Genomic DNA, 17,970 nt, shown 5'->3' on the forward strand with positions numbered 1-17,970 from the left:
TCCTGGCTTTTGAGATATCCCCGCACTGGTGTAATAGGAGACCTGTGAGTGGATTTGATGAGTGAGTGAAGTGCAGGTGGTTTTTCAAGCGGCGAGTAAGGCAGCGAGTGCGAGTGCGCGTGCATGTGTTTGTGCTCGCGCACATTCTGCAGCACCTTCACGGGGATTGACCTGGGCATGGCAGGCTGTTTTAGGGCAGCTGGATGATGGGTCACAGGGTTTTGGTTTGGAGATAATTTCCTGCCATTGATAGACATCTGCTAAGTAGTACAATAACCTAATAGGAGGAGATGAGGGGAAAGGGGGACATGACAAACAAGCCAAAGACTTGCTCCTTCTGCCTCGCTCTTAAAGGCAATAATAGGAGAAAATTGGTTCTTGAAATTGAATTGAAAAAAAGCAGGTCTCTCTCTGCGAAGTATAATGCCTCAGAATACATTTGGCGAGCAGCAAATGGAGAAAAATGGAGGGTAGTTACACGATTGTCTTTCATTTCAGAGAGGGGAAAACTGCAGAGGTATCCCCCGTTAAGACTAGCTTTTAGTCTCAATCTACAACATCTGTCCCTTTCCTCTCTCTCAACCACTATCTTTTAACAAATGGGCTGTGAGGATGGACTCGTTGTGAAATTAGTATCCTCACAGAGAGGACACAGAGAAAGGATTATGTGAATAGCCAGTAATGAGCTCAAAGTGCCAGTGTGTTTGGGCCAGGCCTGCCTGTGTGTGAGAGGAAATGGCACTGCAAGCGACCTTTTTTGCTCAAGCACCTGGCGAGAAATAGAGTGGCCCCTCTCTTCCATCTGCAACATGTGCGTTTGTGTGTAAGCGTGTGTGTGTGTGTGTGTGTGTGTGTGTGTGTGTGTGTGTTGTGTGTGTGTGTTGTGTGTGTGTGTGTGTGTGCGTGCCAAGGAAGAGAGAGTGAACTGTGGAATTAACAAGAAATTCTGAGTCTGAAAATTAAATTTACTAACATTTATTAAGGAGGAGCATTTTCTATGAACATTTTCACGCTGTTGGGTTTGTGCTAAAAGTGTCTCTTTGTGCTGCTTCTGACAGGGTTTAAAAATACACTTTTGACTTTGAGTGTTAAGTGTTTTATACAAGCCTCGGGGTCTGAGGTCACATTTAATGTCTTGTGAAAAATGTTCTATTAAAATGTTTCCTTATGGGTGAAAGACTGAATTCTTTGCAGGGATGATGCATTTTTCTGTAACACCTGCTTCTGATCTTTAACTATTCACACCAGGAAAACCATTCAACCTTAATTATAGGCAGCAAGATGTTTGTCTATCATGCTTCCTTCCCCCCATTTCTTTTTTTAACAGGTTTTTCTTCAGTTTTTCTGCTGCTCTGAGCTCTGTTTTCAAAAGTTGGGATCTGTGAAATCTGTCACTGTTAAAGTGTAGACACATATAGCTATTAATGAAAACTGATTTAAATTACATTTTAAATGGTACTATGAATGAACATATTTAATCGGCGCAGGATTTGATTTCATGGGAAGAAATTTGACAACAATCTAACTGTTCCTCTCAAACCAAAAACTGTATTGTTTTCAATTTCCATAAGATTCATTGTTCAAGGTCAGATGATTTAACATGGTCTTAAAAGAAGGCAGTAAATTAAATGTATGACAAATAACTATCAACTTGGTTCTTTGATACACTCCAATTCATTTTCAGCAATGAAACTGCACATAAATATAATTTTAATTGTAACTTTTAACTAATCGTACTTTTAAATCATGGTTTTCCACCTTGGTCGATATTGTAGGAACATTTTGTCATTTGCAAAGGTTGTTGTGATTGAATGCTTATATTAGTGGTTTAATATTTGGATGTTTTTCAAGGGTGATCTATATTTTTCTTTATTCCTTAAATGAGCGACAACAGGAGCTGGCACTTTATGAACTGCCATTAATTCATCTCGTAATCATTGTAATTGCTTTCTTTCATATTAAAATGATAATCTATAAAACTAAGTAATGGACTGATGGCAGGTGGCTAAATGTTCATTTAGTGATTCACTGAGAAAATAAATAACAGGGGACAAGCCTGTGACAGGCGCATGAGAAATCATTTTTCAATAATCTGCCACGCATGATGGCAGGAGACGCTGGCGTTGACAGCATAGATGAAATATTTGCCTCTGTTCTTTGTTTTAATATGGGAGGAGGCCCAGATGGAAACGATAGTGTTTCATATCGATGCATTTTGGATGAGAGACTCAAAAACAATGCTTTATACAGAGACAGCCATGCATTTGAGGTGAGAGTGGGCTCCGGCAGTGTTATACATAGTACAGTAACAGCACACGTTTCCTGGAAACCAAACAATATCCGCTAAGTGAACTACAGTGGAGTGAATCTCGATCCTTATCATATAAAAACACTTTCTGGACCTAAATGGTTTGCTTTAGCTGTTCTCATCTGGCACATAATCCAAGTAGAAGACTTTGTAATCAGTCATCATTGTGCTATGTGACATTGGTATGTTGCTGACGAATGATACCCTCCATGCTACTCGATTGTTGAGGGTTCTTAGTGTGGGAGCTGTGGGTTTTCTTATATATATATATATATATATATATATATATATATATACTGTATATAGATATAGATATATATTTATAACTGTGTCCTGTGTTTCCACTGGGGCTGTGATGGGCTTTTTGAGAGGAAACTGGCAGCAACTGCCTCCCTGTTCCTGAGTGAAGGTGGCTGTGGGGAAAAGGGGGAGTGTAGAGTTGGAGATTTATGGCCTAGAGGGAGATTGATTAGTGCCGTCACTAGCCCTGATGTACGGTTGGCAGTCTCCCCCTCCCAATCCATCGCATTTGCTCACACACACACACACACACACACACACACACATGCAGCCATACAGTTGAACACACAGCTACACATACATGCAGACACCGCTCCATCCCCCAGGCCTTTCCTGACAGTCCCCCAGAGCTGTTGCATGTTAAGTTGTAGCAGACAGACTGCTGTTTTCTCAGCATTACCATTTTTTTTTTGCTGTCCATAGATAATGCCATCAATCACCACATACACACTGCCCTGGAAGGAATGTGTCTGAATGTGCCTGAGTGTTGCTACTTTCTGTGTGTGCCTGTGTGTTTGTTTTGAGGACGGTTTCATAGACAGGAGATGTGGTTGAATGGCTGTGTGGATGTGCTGTTTGAAGCTGCGGAGTGACTGGCCTGGGCTGTGCTCTGAACCCGTGTCAACCGTGCTGCCCCAGTGCAGGTGTGTGTTTATCATTCAGCACACAGAGCTGAGAGGCAGGCAGCTGTAGGCATGCTTTCCCAATTAAATCCTGGGTGAGAAACCTAGCCTATCTAGCCCAGAGCCAGCTCCTGCCGGCTTACCGGACACGGCCATGGAGCTTTGACCTCGAATCATCCCGCTTAGCTCACTCAACGTCCCTCTCTTTCTCTGTTTCTTGCTCTTTTTCTGCTGCAGGTTGGCCGCAGAACTCCCCCGGCTGTAGTACTGTGCCCACCTCGCCATGCTGGCCTGTCTGCAGAGGAGGCAAAACCCTCCACCCCAGCACCCGGTGTGTGCCAGCAAGACCCTGGAGCCACCGCAAGCCCTTGGACGGAAATGTAAGTGAACAAAGTGACGGGGAGCAATGGAGGTCAGGAGTTCAGCTCGCTTAAAGCTAAGGAATGAGAGAGGCTTGTGTTTGTCATTTGTATTTAATCTGTTGGTTGTGGTGAATGATGGAAATGGGTAGTTAACCCTGACTGTGAATAACTGAAGGAGAATAGACTTTCCGGTTTGTGTTTGTCACTGTTCCCCTGATACTCTGAGGAATTCTAAACAGTTTTATTCGCTCTGCACTTAGACCTTGGATAGCCATGTTGTTTGGCTACTCATTGAGAGGGGGGCTGTTTAGCTGTGCTGATTGTGCAGTCGTGGCAACAGGGCTGAGCAGACAGTGTTTAACGTGCCTCGCTGGCCCCGGGTGACCCTGAGGGTCTGTAAACATTTACAGTGTCTGGCCCAGGCTGTGCCGGCCGCCTGTAAAGCATGACAGCTGCTCTGTTTGCTCCCCGAGCACCACCCTCTGTCCACTCACAAAATGGTGTAAAGGGACAGAGATGGGCCAGGGTTGAAAACTGTTACAGAGCTGGCAAAACTAGTTCAAACCAGTTTGGGATTAGAGTGCCGCAGCACTCAGGAGTCTGGAAGGTGAATTTCTCTTTAATTTTGCTGAAGCTTTTGGATAAGCCTTTTACAGTGAGAGTCTGTTTTCTGACGAGAGGAAGAAAGGTCTTTCCTCCTTATTGAATGCTCCTCAAGTCTTTAGTGGCCTTTGTTTACATGGCAGGCCTATGAGCTACCTCAAGCCGATTAAAAGGACTGGCGGATGGAGAGCAGGGGAGCACTAACCTAGCAATTTTTACCTCAGCTTAGAGAGGCTTACTGGGAATAGCACTGTGCTTCTTCATCAGTGGGACATTGTATCAGACCTGTAACCAGCCCAGTGAAAAGCTTTAAAGAGACTTTGATTGGCTCTGGGTGAAGAAATGAAACAGTGCCTGCATTTTTTCTGAGCTTCTCACCGGCCAATTAGCTACTTCTCAGCTCAACATCACACTCCAATCGCCTCCTACAGAGGAGAGGAGAGTCAGAAACAGCAAGGTGACTGGGTGCTACCCCCGTCCTCAGATCTGCAGTTGTTTTTGCCGGTCTGTTTCGATGTTCCTTATGGAGCTGTAAAGGTGTGTGTGAAGCAGAGAGGGAACTACAGGGATAAACAGACCCATGGGGGCATCTGGAAAGGGGCAGCTCTTCAGCTGAGTGGGATTCAAATGGGCTCACTAATGGGGATTCAGAGAGAGGTGAGGTGAATGGGAAGACAAAGAGAAACTGTGCAAAATAGAATTAGAGAAGGTAAAGATGGAGAGGAAGGCAGAGAAACGGAGGGAGTCCTCAACAGTTGTCTTAATCGATTCCCTCCTTCCAATTTCGCAGGATTAGCCCACTTCCTCTCAGGGTCCTTTATTGAGGGGCAGCCGGTGGGAGTCAGGACTCAAATCAATAGATAAAAAGAACAGTCTCCAGTCTTCCCTTTGCCCTCCCTCTTACTGACCCTCTCTGTCTGACTCTCCCTCTCTCTCCCTCTCCCTCTCCACCTGTTAAACCCTTTGATTGAAAGACTACCACAGCGACTGACTTAAGGTTCATAATGAGGATGTTTGAACATAATAGCCTCCTTTCTGTCCTTGGAGGGGGAGGGGGGGAGCAAGTGTTGGATTTCCACCAGTGTGCAGCTCTTGGCCTCAATAAGGCAATTGTTCGTCAAGGCCCAGAAGGGGTGCAGAAAGGCAGACAGTGGGTCTGGCTGCAGAGGTGGGCACACTCAGGTCACCATGCTGAGCAGGTCCCCATGATTGATTGTTCATGGCTCAGTTTGTGCCAACATGGAAGGGGGTTGTGGGTAAGGTGACCTGGGTTCTCCACAGGAGGATGAATACCAGAATTCACCCCTCAAAGAGACAGAGTGAGTGAGAGCACAGGAGGGGGATTTACCTGTGAGTGAGTTAGAGGTGAGCTGTATAATTTGCATGTGCTGTCCTTTACACAAAAGTTGTGTGTGTGTGTGTGTGTGTGTGTGTGTGTGTTTGTGGGTGTGTGTGTGTGTGTGTGTGTGTGTGTGTTTGTGTGTGTGTTTGTGTGTGTATGAGGACTGGGGTGGCAGAGCAGTTGGGATGAGAGGGCGAGGAGGGTTTTAGAAAAAGCCCCTGCATGCAGATTCCGAGTGGCTGCACAGTTCATTGATGCGACTCCCATTAAAAATCCCTCATACCCTCAATAAAAAAGGACTTAACTGGCTCTACCATCAGCTGGAAGCGTTCAGATCGGCTCGCCAGACAATCAATTTCCCCCAAGCGCACAGAGCTTAGCGGGAGAAACGGGAGGCGGAGAGCGGGATGTTTCCATTATCACAGCCCACTCTGTGTCTGGGCTCTGGGGGGGGTGGGGTGGGGTGAGGTACTGTAGAGCGGGGAGGGAAAGGAGGGAGCGGCAGAGGGAGATGGGGAAAGACAGACAAGTGGAAAGGAGAGAGAGAAGCAGAAAGGGAGACAGAGAAGCTGGCTTTTCAAAAAGCCATTGACCGCCTGCCCTTAAAAATATCATATTGGATTAGCCTCACAGGGGCGGCCTTTTGATATTTTTTTCTTTGGCCGTAGAATTAAAAGGAGTGCAGAGCATTACTTGAATTATAAATCATAGGCACTTGCTTTCAGTGCGCCCAAATTCCGCGCATATGTGGCTGCACTCTCCAGCGCCAGCCCCTGTCATTTTTAATTAAATCCCCCCTTATGGGTGACATTTGTAGCTTGCCCCCTCCTTCGTCCTCCCCGCCACGTCTCTCTACCACTGCCCTAGATGGAGACATGAAAGGCAGAAACGGCAGCGGAGCCAGGGCCTCTCATCGTGTCGTGCCCCAGAGAGAGGGCACCCATCCAGACAGATGAGAGAGAAAGGCCCTGCAGGGGGATAGGGGTGAATGGATGCCACTGACCCTGGCCACCCTCGGCCAGCGGCGACCTCCCTCGCTACCCATCTCTTTCCTTGGTCGCCGTTCTCGGCTGTGTGTCTGGAGGTCCGGGGAGCAGGGGTGAGCGTAACAGCCCTGCCCCTGGAGGGGAGAGGGAGGTGCACCAGTCCAGTGATGAGTAACACTGAGATGGCTGGACAGGAGGCCCAGCAGCGCCCACCACTACCCTCCCTCCTCCCCGGCCCAGACAGCAATTACTTTGCCACATGTCAGCTAAAGAATAACTGGTCCAGAATCCCTCAGTTGACTGGTTGATGGGGATATTTCTACCTGGCTATTTTCCAAAATAATATAAGATTTCAGGTTTCAGCAGGTTTTCATTTGTTTATTCATTACTTAGCAGTTACATTTGTGCCAGCGTGACATTTTCTAAGATTGCCATTGTCACACTGGGTGTTCTTTATCCAGACCCACTGCAGGTTCTGCCTTAGTAAACCACACAGCTCACTGCCACTCCCATATTTGTCCTGTGATTGGATCAGACTTTGGGCTAAAGCTGGGCATTCCCTCATGTCTGTAACCCCAGCAGTGCCTGACTGTAACTCTTACACACACACACCCACAGTGATTTCACATACTTTTGGTGGCCTCTCAGTGACCCTAATTAAGACAGAAACTATTTCACATCATGATTAATGCAATTGCGGTGAAATCAAACTTGGGAAATCTTTTTTGTTCCCACTTAAATGTCCTCAGTCAACTGGTGTGTAGTTGAGAATTTGTCCCCAAATCTGCCTTGTAGCAGAGACATGCACGCATGCACACACACATACATGAGAACACCTGCAGCCTTAACCCTCTGTGACACCACCCAGGAGGCCCGAGGTGCCAATCAGCCAGGTGTAGATGAGAAGTTCCCAGAAGGCCTGATATCCCAGGTTCATGCTATGTCAGGCCTGGTTCAGCCCTCTTAGAGCTTGATCGACAGAGACAACCTGGCCTTGTCACACACAGCCTCAGGACATGACATGGAGGTTCACCTGGGGATTGTAGTTTTCCTAATAGCCCTGTGCCTCTGCAGGCGGAGTTGCCAGGGCCATTAGTTTGCTTTGCTTTTAGCAGCCTCTCTTCCTAAGCTCCACCACCAGCGAGAGGTAATATGCTCAGGTAATGACCTCCAGCCACCTCTCTGCCACTGTTGTCTGAGGCGGTGAGAGACATTACAGCTGAATTAGCTGGCAATATCAAATTGCAGCACGAAACTCCAATGGTTGTTATTTGGGGCGGGGGGGGGGGGGGGGGGGGGGGGGGGGTGTTTTCAGTTGAATATTTAAAAGAGGTTGCGAGCAGCAGCAGAAATAACAACCTTTACCCTGATTGCCTCAGTACCCTGGAGGTGGGGGGCATAAAGTGGAACTGGGGGAAAGGGAATGGAGAAGGAGCGAGGGAGAGAGAATCTGCATGCACTTGACCTTTTCCCACTGATTGAACTACCTCGTTTCTAACTCCCATTTGGAATTCCACAGAGTGCCCACAGAGATTGTCATTATTCCACAGTCTGCAGCAGGGAAGCAGAGGTCATGAGGTATTTTTCATGGTGAAAGGTGATTGACAGCTATCTATGGCCCCCATACCTCCTTGCGGATGTCTACTTATGCAATCTCATTTTGGAGCTTGCTGGGTTTGCATAGCCACATGAAATATATCATTCACACTTTCATCACATTGCTATATTGCAAAATCCAGAGTAGTAAAAGAGTTGCAGTGTATTTCAGAGAGACGGCCGTGTGATATTGGTTGTACTAGTCTTACCTCATGCATACTACAGCCTCTTCTGTCATGTTGGCGTCTCAGCGCTGGCACACAGAGGATCATTTCCGGCTGGTGGCATCCCACAGTGCCATGCCTTCCCTCTGCCCTCTGCCTTCTGCTGTGAGCACGGGGGGTGAAACAATCTTATTGCCTTGGGAGGTGAGCTTGAGGAAGAGGGGCTCTGCTTTAGTTTTGGTCACAGCAGGATTTGGGTTGAAAAACAGGTTCCTGGTTCCAAAGCCTCTGAGCTGGCATTTGGGCGTCCCAGGTGCAAGGCATCGAAACCCTCTGTCTTCGCCTGCCAGAGACTGGGGGTGGGATGGGGGATGTGAGCGAGGGTACAGAGAGTGTCCGCAGTCCCTTGCTGTCCCACAGGAAATGACACGCAGCCTGTGCCATCTCAGAGCTGAGCCCACCACAGACTGACCAAGAGAGGCAGTGAGGAGGTGTTGCACACTCCTAGCAGGAGTTTTTGAGTGAGATCTTCATTATAAAACTCAAAAGAAAAAGGGCGCCATGGTCCAAAATTTGGACTCACAAAGTGTGTAAGTGGGAGGACAGGTTGCCGGAGTGAAGATTTCCAGCCTTTGATATCTCTATTTCTGGCCTGTCAGTTCATTCAAATCATCAGGGCGCTACAGCACATTTAAAAGTATGGATCCAAATGTTTAGTTTATCTCTCTATATACATGCTAAAGAAATACTATATAATGTTATTATATTGTTTTATAAGTATACAAAAAGAGAAAAGAAAGTTCAGCCTTTTTTCCTTTTCCGGTCATAGAGGGTTACAACCTTACCTACAGTTTTTTTTTTGTTTCATAAATTACATCTTCCATATCCGTCCCTGTTATTGTCGACTTTAGTAAACTGGCTCACACATTTTAACCTCTCAGTCGTGATTGAAATTCACAGAAGGTAAATATTGATCAGTGTGTTCGTTTCTAGGAATCCTCTGTAAGGAGAGCCGTTATGCTGGGAAAATGCTTAAGAAGTTATGTGTGAACAAATTAAAACCAAAGAGCCGACAGCAGTAGAGTTTGAGGTTTTGGTCCAAATCAGTCATGAACTTGCACCAAATTTTGAAACCATCCCTGGCTGTGGTTTTGCAGTCTACTCTAATAGTGTAGAGGGTTTGGCAGAGGAAGCTGACCACAGTGCAATGTTGAAATCATTGCTCCAGTGGGACATTTAACTACAGTTTCTGTGGTTTGCTCTTCCGGCTCATTCTCATCTTCACATGCATTGGATGCACCGTCATTTTAGGTTACAGAAATGGTGAGTTTTAGGTTTAGGGCCAGGGCGTGCTTTTTTTGCTGACCTCTTAATGCCAGTTCCAACTCTAAACCTTCATTTTCTCTCGACCTCAAGGCCTTTGAACAGATTTCTAACAGCCAGTTTTTCACTTCCCCTAGCCCTAGAGGCAACGCCTGTATCTGTAAGCGTCATCATGGAGCATCAAAAGCCTAATTTGTAAAGTTGCTTTTACCTTTCTGTTGTTGCTAGGCAGTGAAAATGTTTTTGACCTACTAGGTAACATGAAAGGAAAAGTATTTCTTAATGAAGTGATAAAACAGTGTGTTGGCTCTGTCTGCCAGCGAGGTGTGACCCAACAAACCCCAAACACCTCTCAGTGATAAAATCTGGAGAGCAGATCCACACAATAAATGTACTGTTTTCGATGTTTCACCACAGTCCAATAGATAGATAAATTATAGTATATTATATATAAAAAATACAGGTTTCACCTTTAAGGAATACTTGAATTAAAACATTGCCTCCAAAACTCCACAGACATTAAATCTTTCAAAACAGCTTTTCATCTTTCTGAAGATTTACCCATGTATGTATCACTTTATACTCCTCTCCTCTCCTCCTCTCCTCTCCTCTCCTCTCCTCTCCTCTCCTCTCCTCTCCTCTCCTCCTCTCCTCTGCTGTCCTCTCCTCTCCTCTCCTCCTCTCCTCTGCTGTCCTCTCCTCTCCTCTCTTCTCCTCTCCTCCTCTCCTCTCCTCTCCTCCTCTCCTCTTCTCCTCTCCTCTCCTCTCCTCTCCTCTCCTCTCCTCCTCTCTCCTCTCCTCCTCTCCTCTCCTCTCCTCCTCTCCTCTCCTCTCCTCTCCTCTCCTCTCCTCCTCTCCTCTCCTCTCCTCCTCTCCTCCTCTCCTCTGCTGTCCTCTCCTCTCCTCTCTTCTCCTCTCCCCTCCTCTCCTCTGCTGTCCTCTCCTCTCCTCCTCTCCTCCTCTCCTCCTCTCCTCCTCTCCTCTGCTGTCCTCTCCTCTCCTCTCCTCTCCTCTCCTCTCCTCTCCTCTCCTCTCCTCTCCTCTCCTCTCCTCTCCTCTCGTTGGCATGTGTACTGCAGCGGAGTGCCTTGTTGTCTGTGCAGTGTTAAATATTAATTGGGAATCAGTGGAGGACTTGTCTCCTAAATGATAGAACAGAAGGGCCCAGGCTTGCCTCAGGCAGCCTGCAGGCGCCTTTCTTCTTCCATTTACCTGCAGGCCTGTGCACCAGCACTTCCTCCAGTCTGACAGGCCTGCCCAGGCGCCTCCAGCCTCCCCTCATCTCTCCCTCTCTCTCCCACTCTCTCCCCTTTTTTCCCTCCCTCTCTGCTCTCTGCTCTGGTTCCTTTTCTTATCTCTGTATGCACTCACAATCTCTACCTCTGGGGTCCTTTACTCTAAACCTGTGTGTGTGTTTGTGTTGTTACTGTGTCCATTTGAGTTTGTGCATGACTGTGAATGCTGCTGGCTCTTAGCTGTACATGTAAGAAAATATTGTCACAGCGCGGCATATTCTCTTAAAGACAGGACAGGAGGGGGGGCTTGACATAAATCTTTCAGGTCAGGATTTTAGCTCGTTGTGTTTCTTTCTTGGCTCTGTGTCCTGCATTGCTCTCTGCCTCAACACTGAATGGTTTAATCTCTGTTTCCTTTTCGTGATGTTTCCCCATAACTCGCCTCACAGTTTATCTTTCTTTCTTCTGTGGGACTCGCTTTATTCCTGTCTATCAGCCTTGTCATCTGCAGAGGTTCACCGAGACAAAACAACCCTGGCACCGGCCGCTCCTTGGTGCACCGGCTAGCTCTAACTTGTGGATGACCCTTCTGGATGGAGTTAACTAAGCTGCAGAGATTTGTTTTGAAAATCAAACCAGTCTAACCTGTTGTTATTTTTTCACTCTGTATCTGTTTGCACTAGAGCACAGCTAGTCACAAGCTCCATTGAAGATATATTGTAAAGTGGTGGGGCTGAATGTAAGATGGAAAAACCTAGAGAAAGATGAGAGGGCAGCGTGGAGGCAGGGATATAAATGGAGGAGAGTAGGGGGTGGGGCTGACTTTGATGCCATAGGAATGAGTTCACAGGCTCATGAGCACAGGCCTAATCGCACATGACAATATCGGCTGGTGTGCCAGTCGCAACGCATAACCACCCCACTGCTTGTGCTGACTCGGGGTATTTGCTGATAAAGCTCTGCTTTCTAGACCATGCTGTATGCACAATGAGGGTGGCCCAGGCAGGCCTGAGGCCTGGCTCATCACAGGCAGCCCACAAACCAGAGCCTCGGTCCCCTCATCTATACAGAAAGCGTCCACTCCACTAAACCCTTTAGCCAGACTTGATTATTAAACAGTGAGCAGTTCTGTGATGAATATAGTTATTTTTCTCCATTTATAATCTATTATGTTGCCCATCCAGGCCCATAAATTATTGCAAACGGAAAGAGCTCCAGAATGAGGTCGTGGCTGTGAGGGGGCTCTGTTCACAGTGTGAAATTTTTAGCGTCGATATTTTTCTATTGAAATGCCCTTTTTTGGGAGGGTGGGGGGGTGGCTGCCATGGGAACAAACATGGAGCTGGTTCTTTTTGTTTGGCCGTTTTGTTTATGTAGTGCAGCGTGTAGTGTGAGGTAAACATGTTGCCCCAGTTTCTGTGTTTGTTTGGTGCACGGGTGTCCCACAGAAGGCCTGACATGGCTACTGCTGGCCCACATTCCTTTGTGGCTCAAAGAGGACATAAACGGCCCACTGATGTTGTTTCTGCTGGACGCTCAGCTAGATTGTCAGTAATGAACACGTGCAGTGATTTGAATGAAAGGGGGATCCTAGGTTTAGTTGTCTATCATAGCATGCATGACAGAGAACTAAAGGCTGTAAGATGTGTGCCTCAACATCTTTCTCTTTTTGTTTTTTCATAAGCCATCTTCACAAAGGGTAGTGCTGATGATAATGTTTTTGATTCCCCAGAGAGGCAGTAGGTCTGCTCTGGTGGTGCCAGTGGTGTTAATGGGGCAGGAATGCAGGACGAGTGCTTTCCCACGCTGTTAGTTTTCTTCTGCCGGGCGTGTTTGAGACGAGGCTCTGGGCCGGCTAGGCTCTGCTAATGCAGCCAGAGTGCAGACAAATGGAAAGTGACACTTGTGTGTGTAGAATGGTATTTGTGGTGACGCTTTGACTACAGATAATAAAGTGTTCACCCTGAGGTAATTTCGCCCGGCAAGCACCCCAGATGAAACTCACTTACTCAGAGAGGGAGACGGAGGAGACAGAGAGGGGGATGAAGAGACAGAGAGGGGGAGCAAAGAGCAAAGGAGGAGCACAAAGAGATAAATAGAGGGGGGGAAAAAGAGGATGGAAAAAGAGAGAAAGCAGCAAAAAGATCAAGAGATGTGTAGGGGAAATTCAACCGTTTGTAATTTCAGTGCTTTATAGGTCAGAGGGTGCGACTGTTGTTTCAGCGAGTGGTGGATTTTAGAGGTCAGAGAACAGAGATGGTTGAGATTTGTCCTTTTGACTCTACCTGATTTTAAGTGTATATCATGTTCATTCACCTGCTTTTTAGAATGAGAAATAAAGAACATGTGCGCAGCTTATTTAGATTTATCTGTTTTGACAATTAACGGTTATTGATGTTGTAGCTACTAAAGAGAAAGGATGTCAGGTTCATCTGGAGGTTTAAAATGTCTGATTCAGTCGTTGTTTGCAGGGTGTGTGTGTGTGTGTGTGTGTGTCTCTGTGTGTGTGTGTCTCTGTGTGTGTCTCTGTGTGTGTGTGTCTGTCTGCCAGGCCATGTGTACAGAGGAGTCCTTCAGGATCAATCAATTCTCAGTAATTTCCCCTACAGCCCATAAAAGCCAGGTCTGTCTGGAAGGAGCATGAGGTTGCCACATCAAACCAGCTAATTAATTTTCATGGCTGATTCAGTAACATCTGGCTTTAGAGATAAATTCTAACGAGAAAATGTAAACATGACAGTGCTCTGGTGGTATAATATTTCACTTTTCTTAGGTGGAAACCTTTTATAATTTGAACCTAATTAGCAGTTTTGATTGGACACATTGTCCACCGTCACATTATACACATATGTGAGACTGTAAAAGAATTATAATATTAATAGACAGATCTTGTTTTTCTTCTGCTCCTTCCCAGTGTCATCTGTACCTGTGGACCTTATGTCTGTTTCGGTGTACCGTATTAACCGCACACGTGTACTGCCTCACTGCAGGCTCACTAAATGACCTCATGCTGCAGCCCGTGTGAGGAGGAAGCCAAAATTAGGCTCTCAGTTTGGTATTCCTTCTATCTGCTTGTGTAGGAAATAGAGAGATTAAATCTTAGATGAGATTGGCTTTAATGAAATGAAAGATTAGATTTAGGAGTTTCGTCCAAGGTTTTTTTTTTTTTTTTTTTTTTTTTAAATCTCTTTTAATGATTAAATCCATTTTTGACATTGTGCCATGTCTGCGTGCCTGTGAAGGATCAGTGTGCAGATTGCTTTAACATTCTCATTATCCTCTTTGCTATTTGTGAAACATGTTGGCAGGTTAAAAGCCCAATATGTGGTTGCAGTATGGCACCCCCTGTTGAAAAATGTTGTCCAACTACTGCTTTTATTTACATAGTGATTCATTCAATTAAATGCATAATTTTCTTTCTATTTAGTGTTTGATGTTTGATTTAAAAGTAACTATATGTGACTATGGAATATGACCTGATTAAGGTTTATTTGTATAGCAAGATACATTTTTTGATTTAGATGTCAGCTGATCAATAATAAACATGAAGAATTTAGAAAGACAGAGAGGAGTTAGGTGAAGAGCACATTTTCTTTTCAGCTGTCTTACAATATGCATTTGTTTGATGATTATGATGACACAAGCAGCCGTGTATTCAGACAGCTCTATCCTCTGAGAAATCATTGCAGTTTGATTTTTATCTTTGCAATTATAGATAGCAAAGGCCTGACAAATAATTTCCTTGATTTTTTTTCCCCTCCCTGTGTTGTTGCACAGAAAAGATGAGTGTTCCTAAAAATGGCTTTTCTGATATCAAGCAAGCAGCAGGGTTCCCTTTCCCTTCACGTGCACTTGAATTGATTAGCACTCTGGCTGAGGGCATATTCAACATGTCTGCCCCCTGCAAGGCTGCTCTTCCCTGTTGATCACTGGCTCATACATGTGCTTCCTCTGCTCTGTCTCTCCTCAGGAAGCTCCTGTGGGGCACTGAGGCTTTGATTGACTGGCGGCCGAGTCCACAGGACGCCTCTATTATTATCATCTCTACCTCGGCAGAGGGGCGGGGGGCTATGTCCAGGGGGTCTGGCCGACAGCCCCTGCTTTGTGAGCCCAATAGTCAATTAGAGGCAGCACACTGCCGGAGACGAGTGGGATGCAGGGTTAATTGCAGAGGACCAAACAGCTGGCTCTATCAGGGCCCATTGTGTTTGCAGCAGTTGTCACGGCAATTGAGGCCTGGCTGTAATCGCTGACTAATCAGCCCTGTGCCAGATGACACCTCCATTAGCACAAGGCAGGTATTGTTCAGGACGCGAAGCTGCCTCTGGCTCCCCCCCACCCCCCCACCCCGCCTGCCCGTCGTTTTACAGCAGGCTAACGGAGGTGGAGAGAGTATGTCATAGACCCTGATCCTATCTGCTAAGAGCTAAACAATAGCCACAGGTCAAGGGTTCCTCCGTGGAACAATGCTGTTGAATCTAGGCTGCAACACATTTGACTGGTCAGACTTTTTCCAAGCTGAGGGATTCTGACGTAAAGGATTTGAAGACTGCTTTATCCATGAATTATTAATTTGATTAACTGAGGTTAAGGGCAAAATGTACATTAGTGGTGGAATGTGGTACGAGACTGTGGAAAAAAGAGGCGTCTTGCTGGCCCAGAGGTCACATACTTGAAGAATCCCCAATTTTTGAATCCTGTTAAGATCCTTTGTTGCAAGCAATTCGGAAAAAGAAAAAAAAATACCATCAGACCCAGCATATAGCTGCATGATGAGCTCAGCAGCTAACGTCTCTTGGCTCACACACATTTAACAGGGACTGTTGCTCTCAGAGGAAATGGCTCGGAGAGAGTGCGGTTGATGTTGCACCGAAGCTGACCCCTTGCTGTCTTTCATCTTTCTGGTAATCTCAATGCCTGGTGTTTGCCCTAACCTCATCACAGACTGCTCTCTTTGTTTGGCCAAAGTTTATGTGTATTATGCACTCGTTGTTCTGTGAAAACTTAATTACAGTTCAACCAAACGCTTCTCTCCCTTCATCTAAACAAGCGCTCTTTTCCTCCTGCTCACCAACGAACATGGTCAGAGGGGATCAAAGCGTGCTGTAAGTAGGCATACAGGCTTGCAGGAGTGAGTGAGAAAACGCTGAGGGCTTTTTGATGTGTTGGAGCATTTTCTCCACTAATAAGAAGAAACTTCTCCAACCTGCTCATAATTTGAGAACACTTGGAACACTAATAAATGGGCATTTTAGGCAGTTCTCTCAGACTTTTTCCTCTGCTTATTCATTTAAACCTCTAATTAAAATGCAAAGCATTCTCATGGTCTTCTGGATTTGGTGCTGCACTCTCACACAGCCTCTGACTCTCTATCTCCTCTCTTTTTTTTTTTCTCCGCTCCCCCCCCCCCCCCCCCCCCCCGCCTCCCCCTCCTCACCTAACTCCCTGCTCTCATACTCTCCGTGTCTGCCTTTGCTTCTTGTGATCAACACAATTTGACCTCTCACTTGGAAGAAGTGCACAGAATTTAATGGATTTTTTACAGTCTAATCTAACCAGTTCCCTCTTTATTGCTGTTTTGTACCCAGTGGACCTCATCTTTACCAGACGCCCCCCCCCGGCCTCCTCCACCCTCACACCAAGAAAATTAGTTCATCAGAATTCAAAATGTACTGCTGGCTAATTAAAGGAGTGTTAATTGAGTGTTCAGAATTGGGTACCCCCTTCACCAAATGCACACAGATGTACACACACACGCGTGCATACACACAAGCACACACGCAATCACAGTGACAGAACTGGGTACACCAAGGACGTTGCGCTTGGGGAGTTTCATGCCAATCAAAAATGGAGAGAAAGGAGAGTGCCCATCCTCCAAGTGAAATGGGATTTCTAGATCATATCATGGCCTACTGCAGCTCAGTCCGGCTCGGTGCTGCCATGTTATCCTATCCCAGCCTTGCTATCTCTGTCTGACCGCTGGAGAGTGTAACACTGCACAGATAGCCTCTCTCACTGCGTGCATCGTGCTAATGAGGGATGGCATTTAGAGATGTGCTGCTCTGACACATGGGCATTGTGTGCCAGGCACTGGGTGATTAAGGACGAAGGTCAGCCCATTAATTGCCTCCCTGCCATCTCCGCTCCCTGGCGCGTGATCTCTCAGAACTAATGCATGTGTTTGCCTGAGCTTTTATCTCATCTCCAGTGCAGTTCAATCATATTTTGTTTGTTTACATTCCTTTCATGTGAAAGTTTTTTCTTGCTTATTGCAAAAGCAGTGCTAGCCCAGGTTCCCCTGTTCATTTACTATAAGTTGTTTCATGTGCTTGTGAGTGCACATAGCCTCCTGCTCTTAGGAAGGGAAAAAGCATATTCTTCCATCCCCAGGGGAAATAATTAATCCTTACAAGGCTGTCGCATGTCGAAATGAAGCGAGTGTGAAGCATTTAGCCCAGGAGGCATTGCAGGCTGTCGCCCGCACAGGCACCTGTTGTTGTCCCTGCCCTACATTTCATGAGAGAGCGCTGAGCAGAGGATAACAACATGCTCCACTGATGGCAAATGAGACACACAACTGCAGATGCAGGTTTGTGTGCGTGTGTGTGTGTGCGTGTGCGTGTGTGTGTGTGTGTACTAGTGTATGTGTATGTTTGTGCCTTTTTTCTGTTTTCATGCATTGCGTTTGCATGCATGATCCACGCTGGAGAGTTTTCACAGGTGCAGGAAACCCCCTACCTTATGAGGAGGTGAGGGCTCACACAACGGGGCAGTACTGGCTGCCTCAGAGGGTGTTTATCAGCCAGCACCATCTGTATGCTGTTGCTCATAGCTATGATCTACTGCAGCCTAAACCAATAAGTCACAGAGCGTCAGCCTAAAAAGAGACTCTCTCCTTTAACCTCCATGTCCTCCCTTATAGACTTACTGCTCTGGAGGAGAGAGATGTTGAGACCCTGCACATCAAACACACAGAGTGTGTATGAGAGTGAAATTACGCCCCAGTTTGTGGCCATACTTACTGTAATCAACTTTGCTATAAAATTTATACCATGGAACTTTTTAAAGAAGAAGCTGGAATCAGAAGCATCCAGATGCTCATTTGCCTCCTCCTCCTCCTCTTCTTCC

The 17,970-nt window shown here is 46.2% G+C and overlaps 1 protein-coding gene across 1 annotated transcript in view; it reads left to right on the forward strand.

Annotated features, from left to right (window-relative positions):
* The window catches only part of fam222aa (family with sequence similarity 222 member Aa), a 50,747-nt gene that overhangs the window by 22,945 nt on the left and 9,832 nt on the right, over window positions 1-17,970 (forward strand). Inside the window, exon 2 of the mRNA XM_056376943.1 lies at window positions 3,469-3,611. Within this exon, the coding sequence (XP_056232918.1) occupies window positions 3,515-3,611 (97 nt within the window). The 5' untranslated portion in view covers window positions 3,469-3,514. The remainder of the gene's footprint in view (window positions 1-3,468; window positions 3,612-17,970) is intronic.

The sequence above is a fragment of the Seriola aureovittata genome, chromosome 5 (assembly GCF_021018895.1).
Source record: "Seriola aureovittata isolate HTS-2021-v1 ecotype China chromosome 5, ASM2101889v1, whole genome shotgun sequence".
Classification (NCBI taxonomy): domain Eukaryota; kingdom Metazoa; phylum Chordata; class Actinopteri; order Carangiformes; family Carangidae; genus Seriola; species Seriola aureovittata.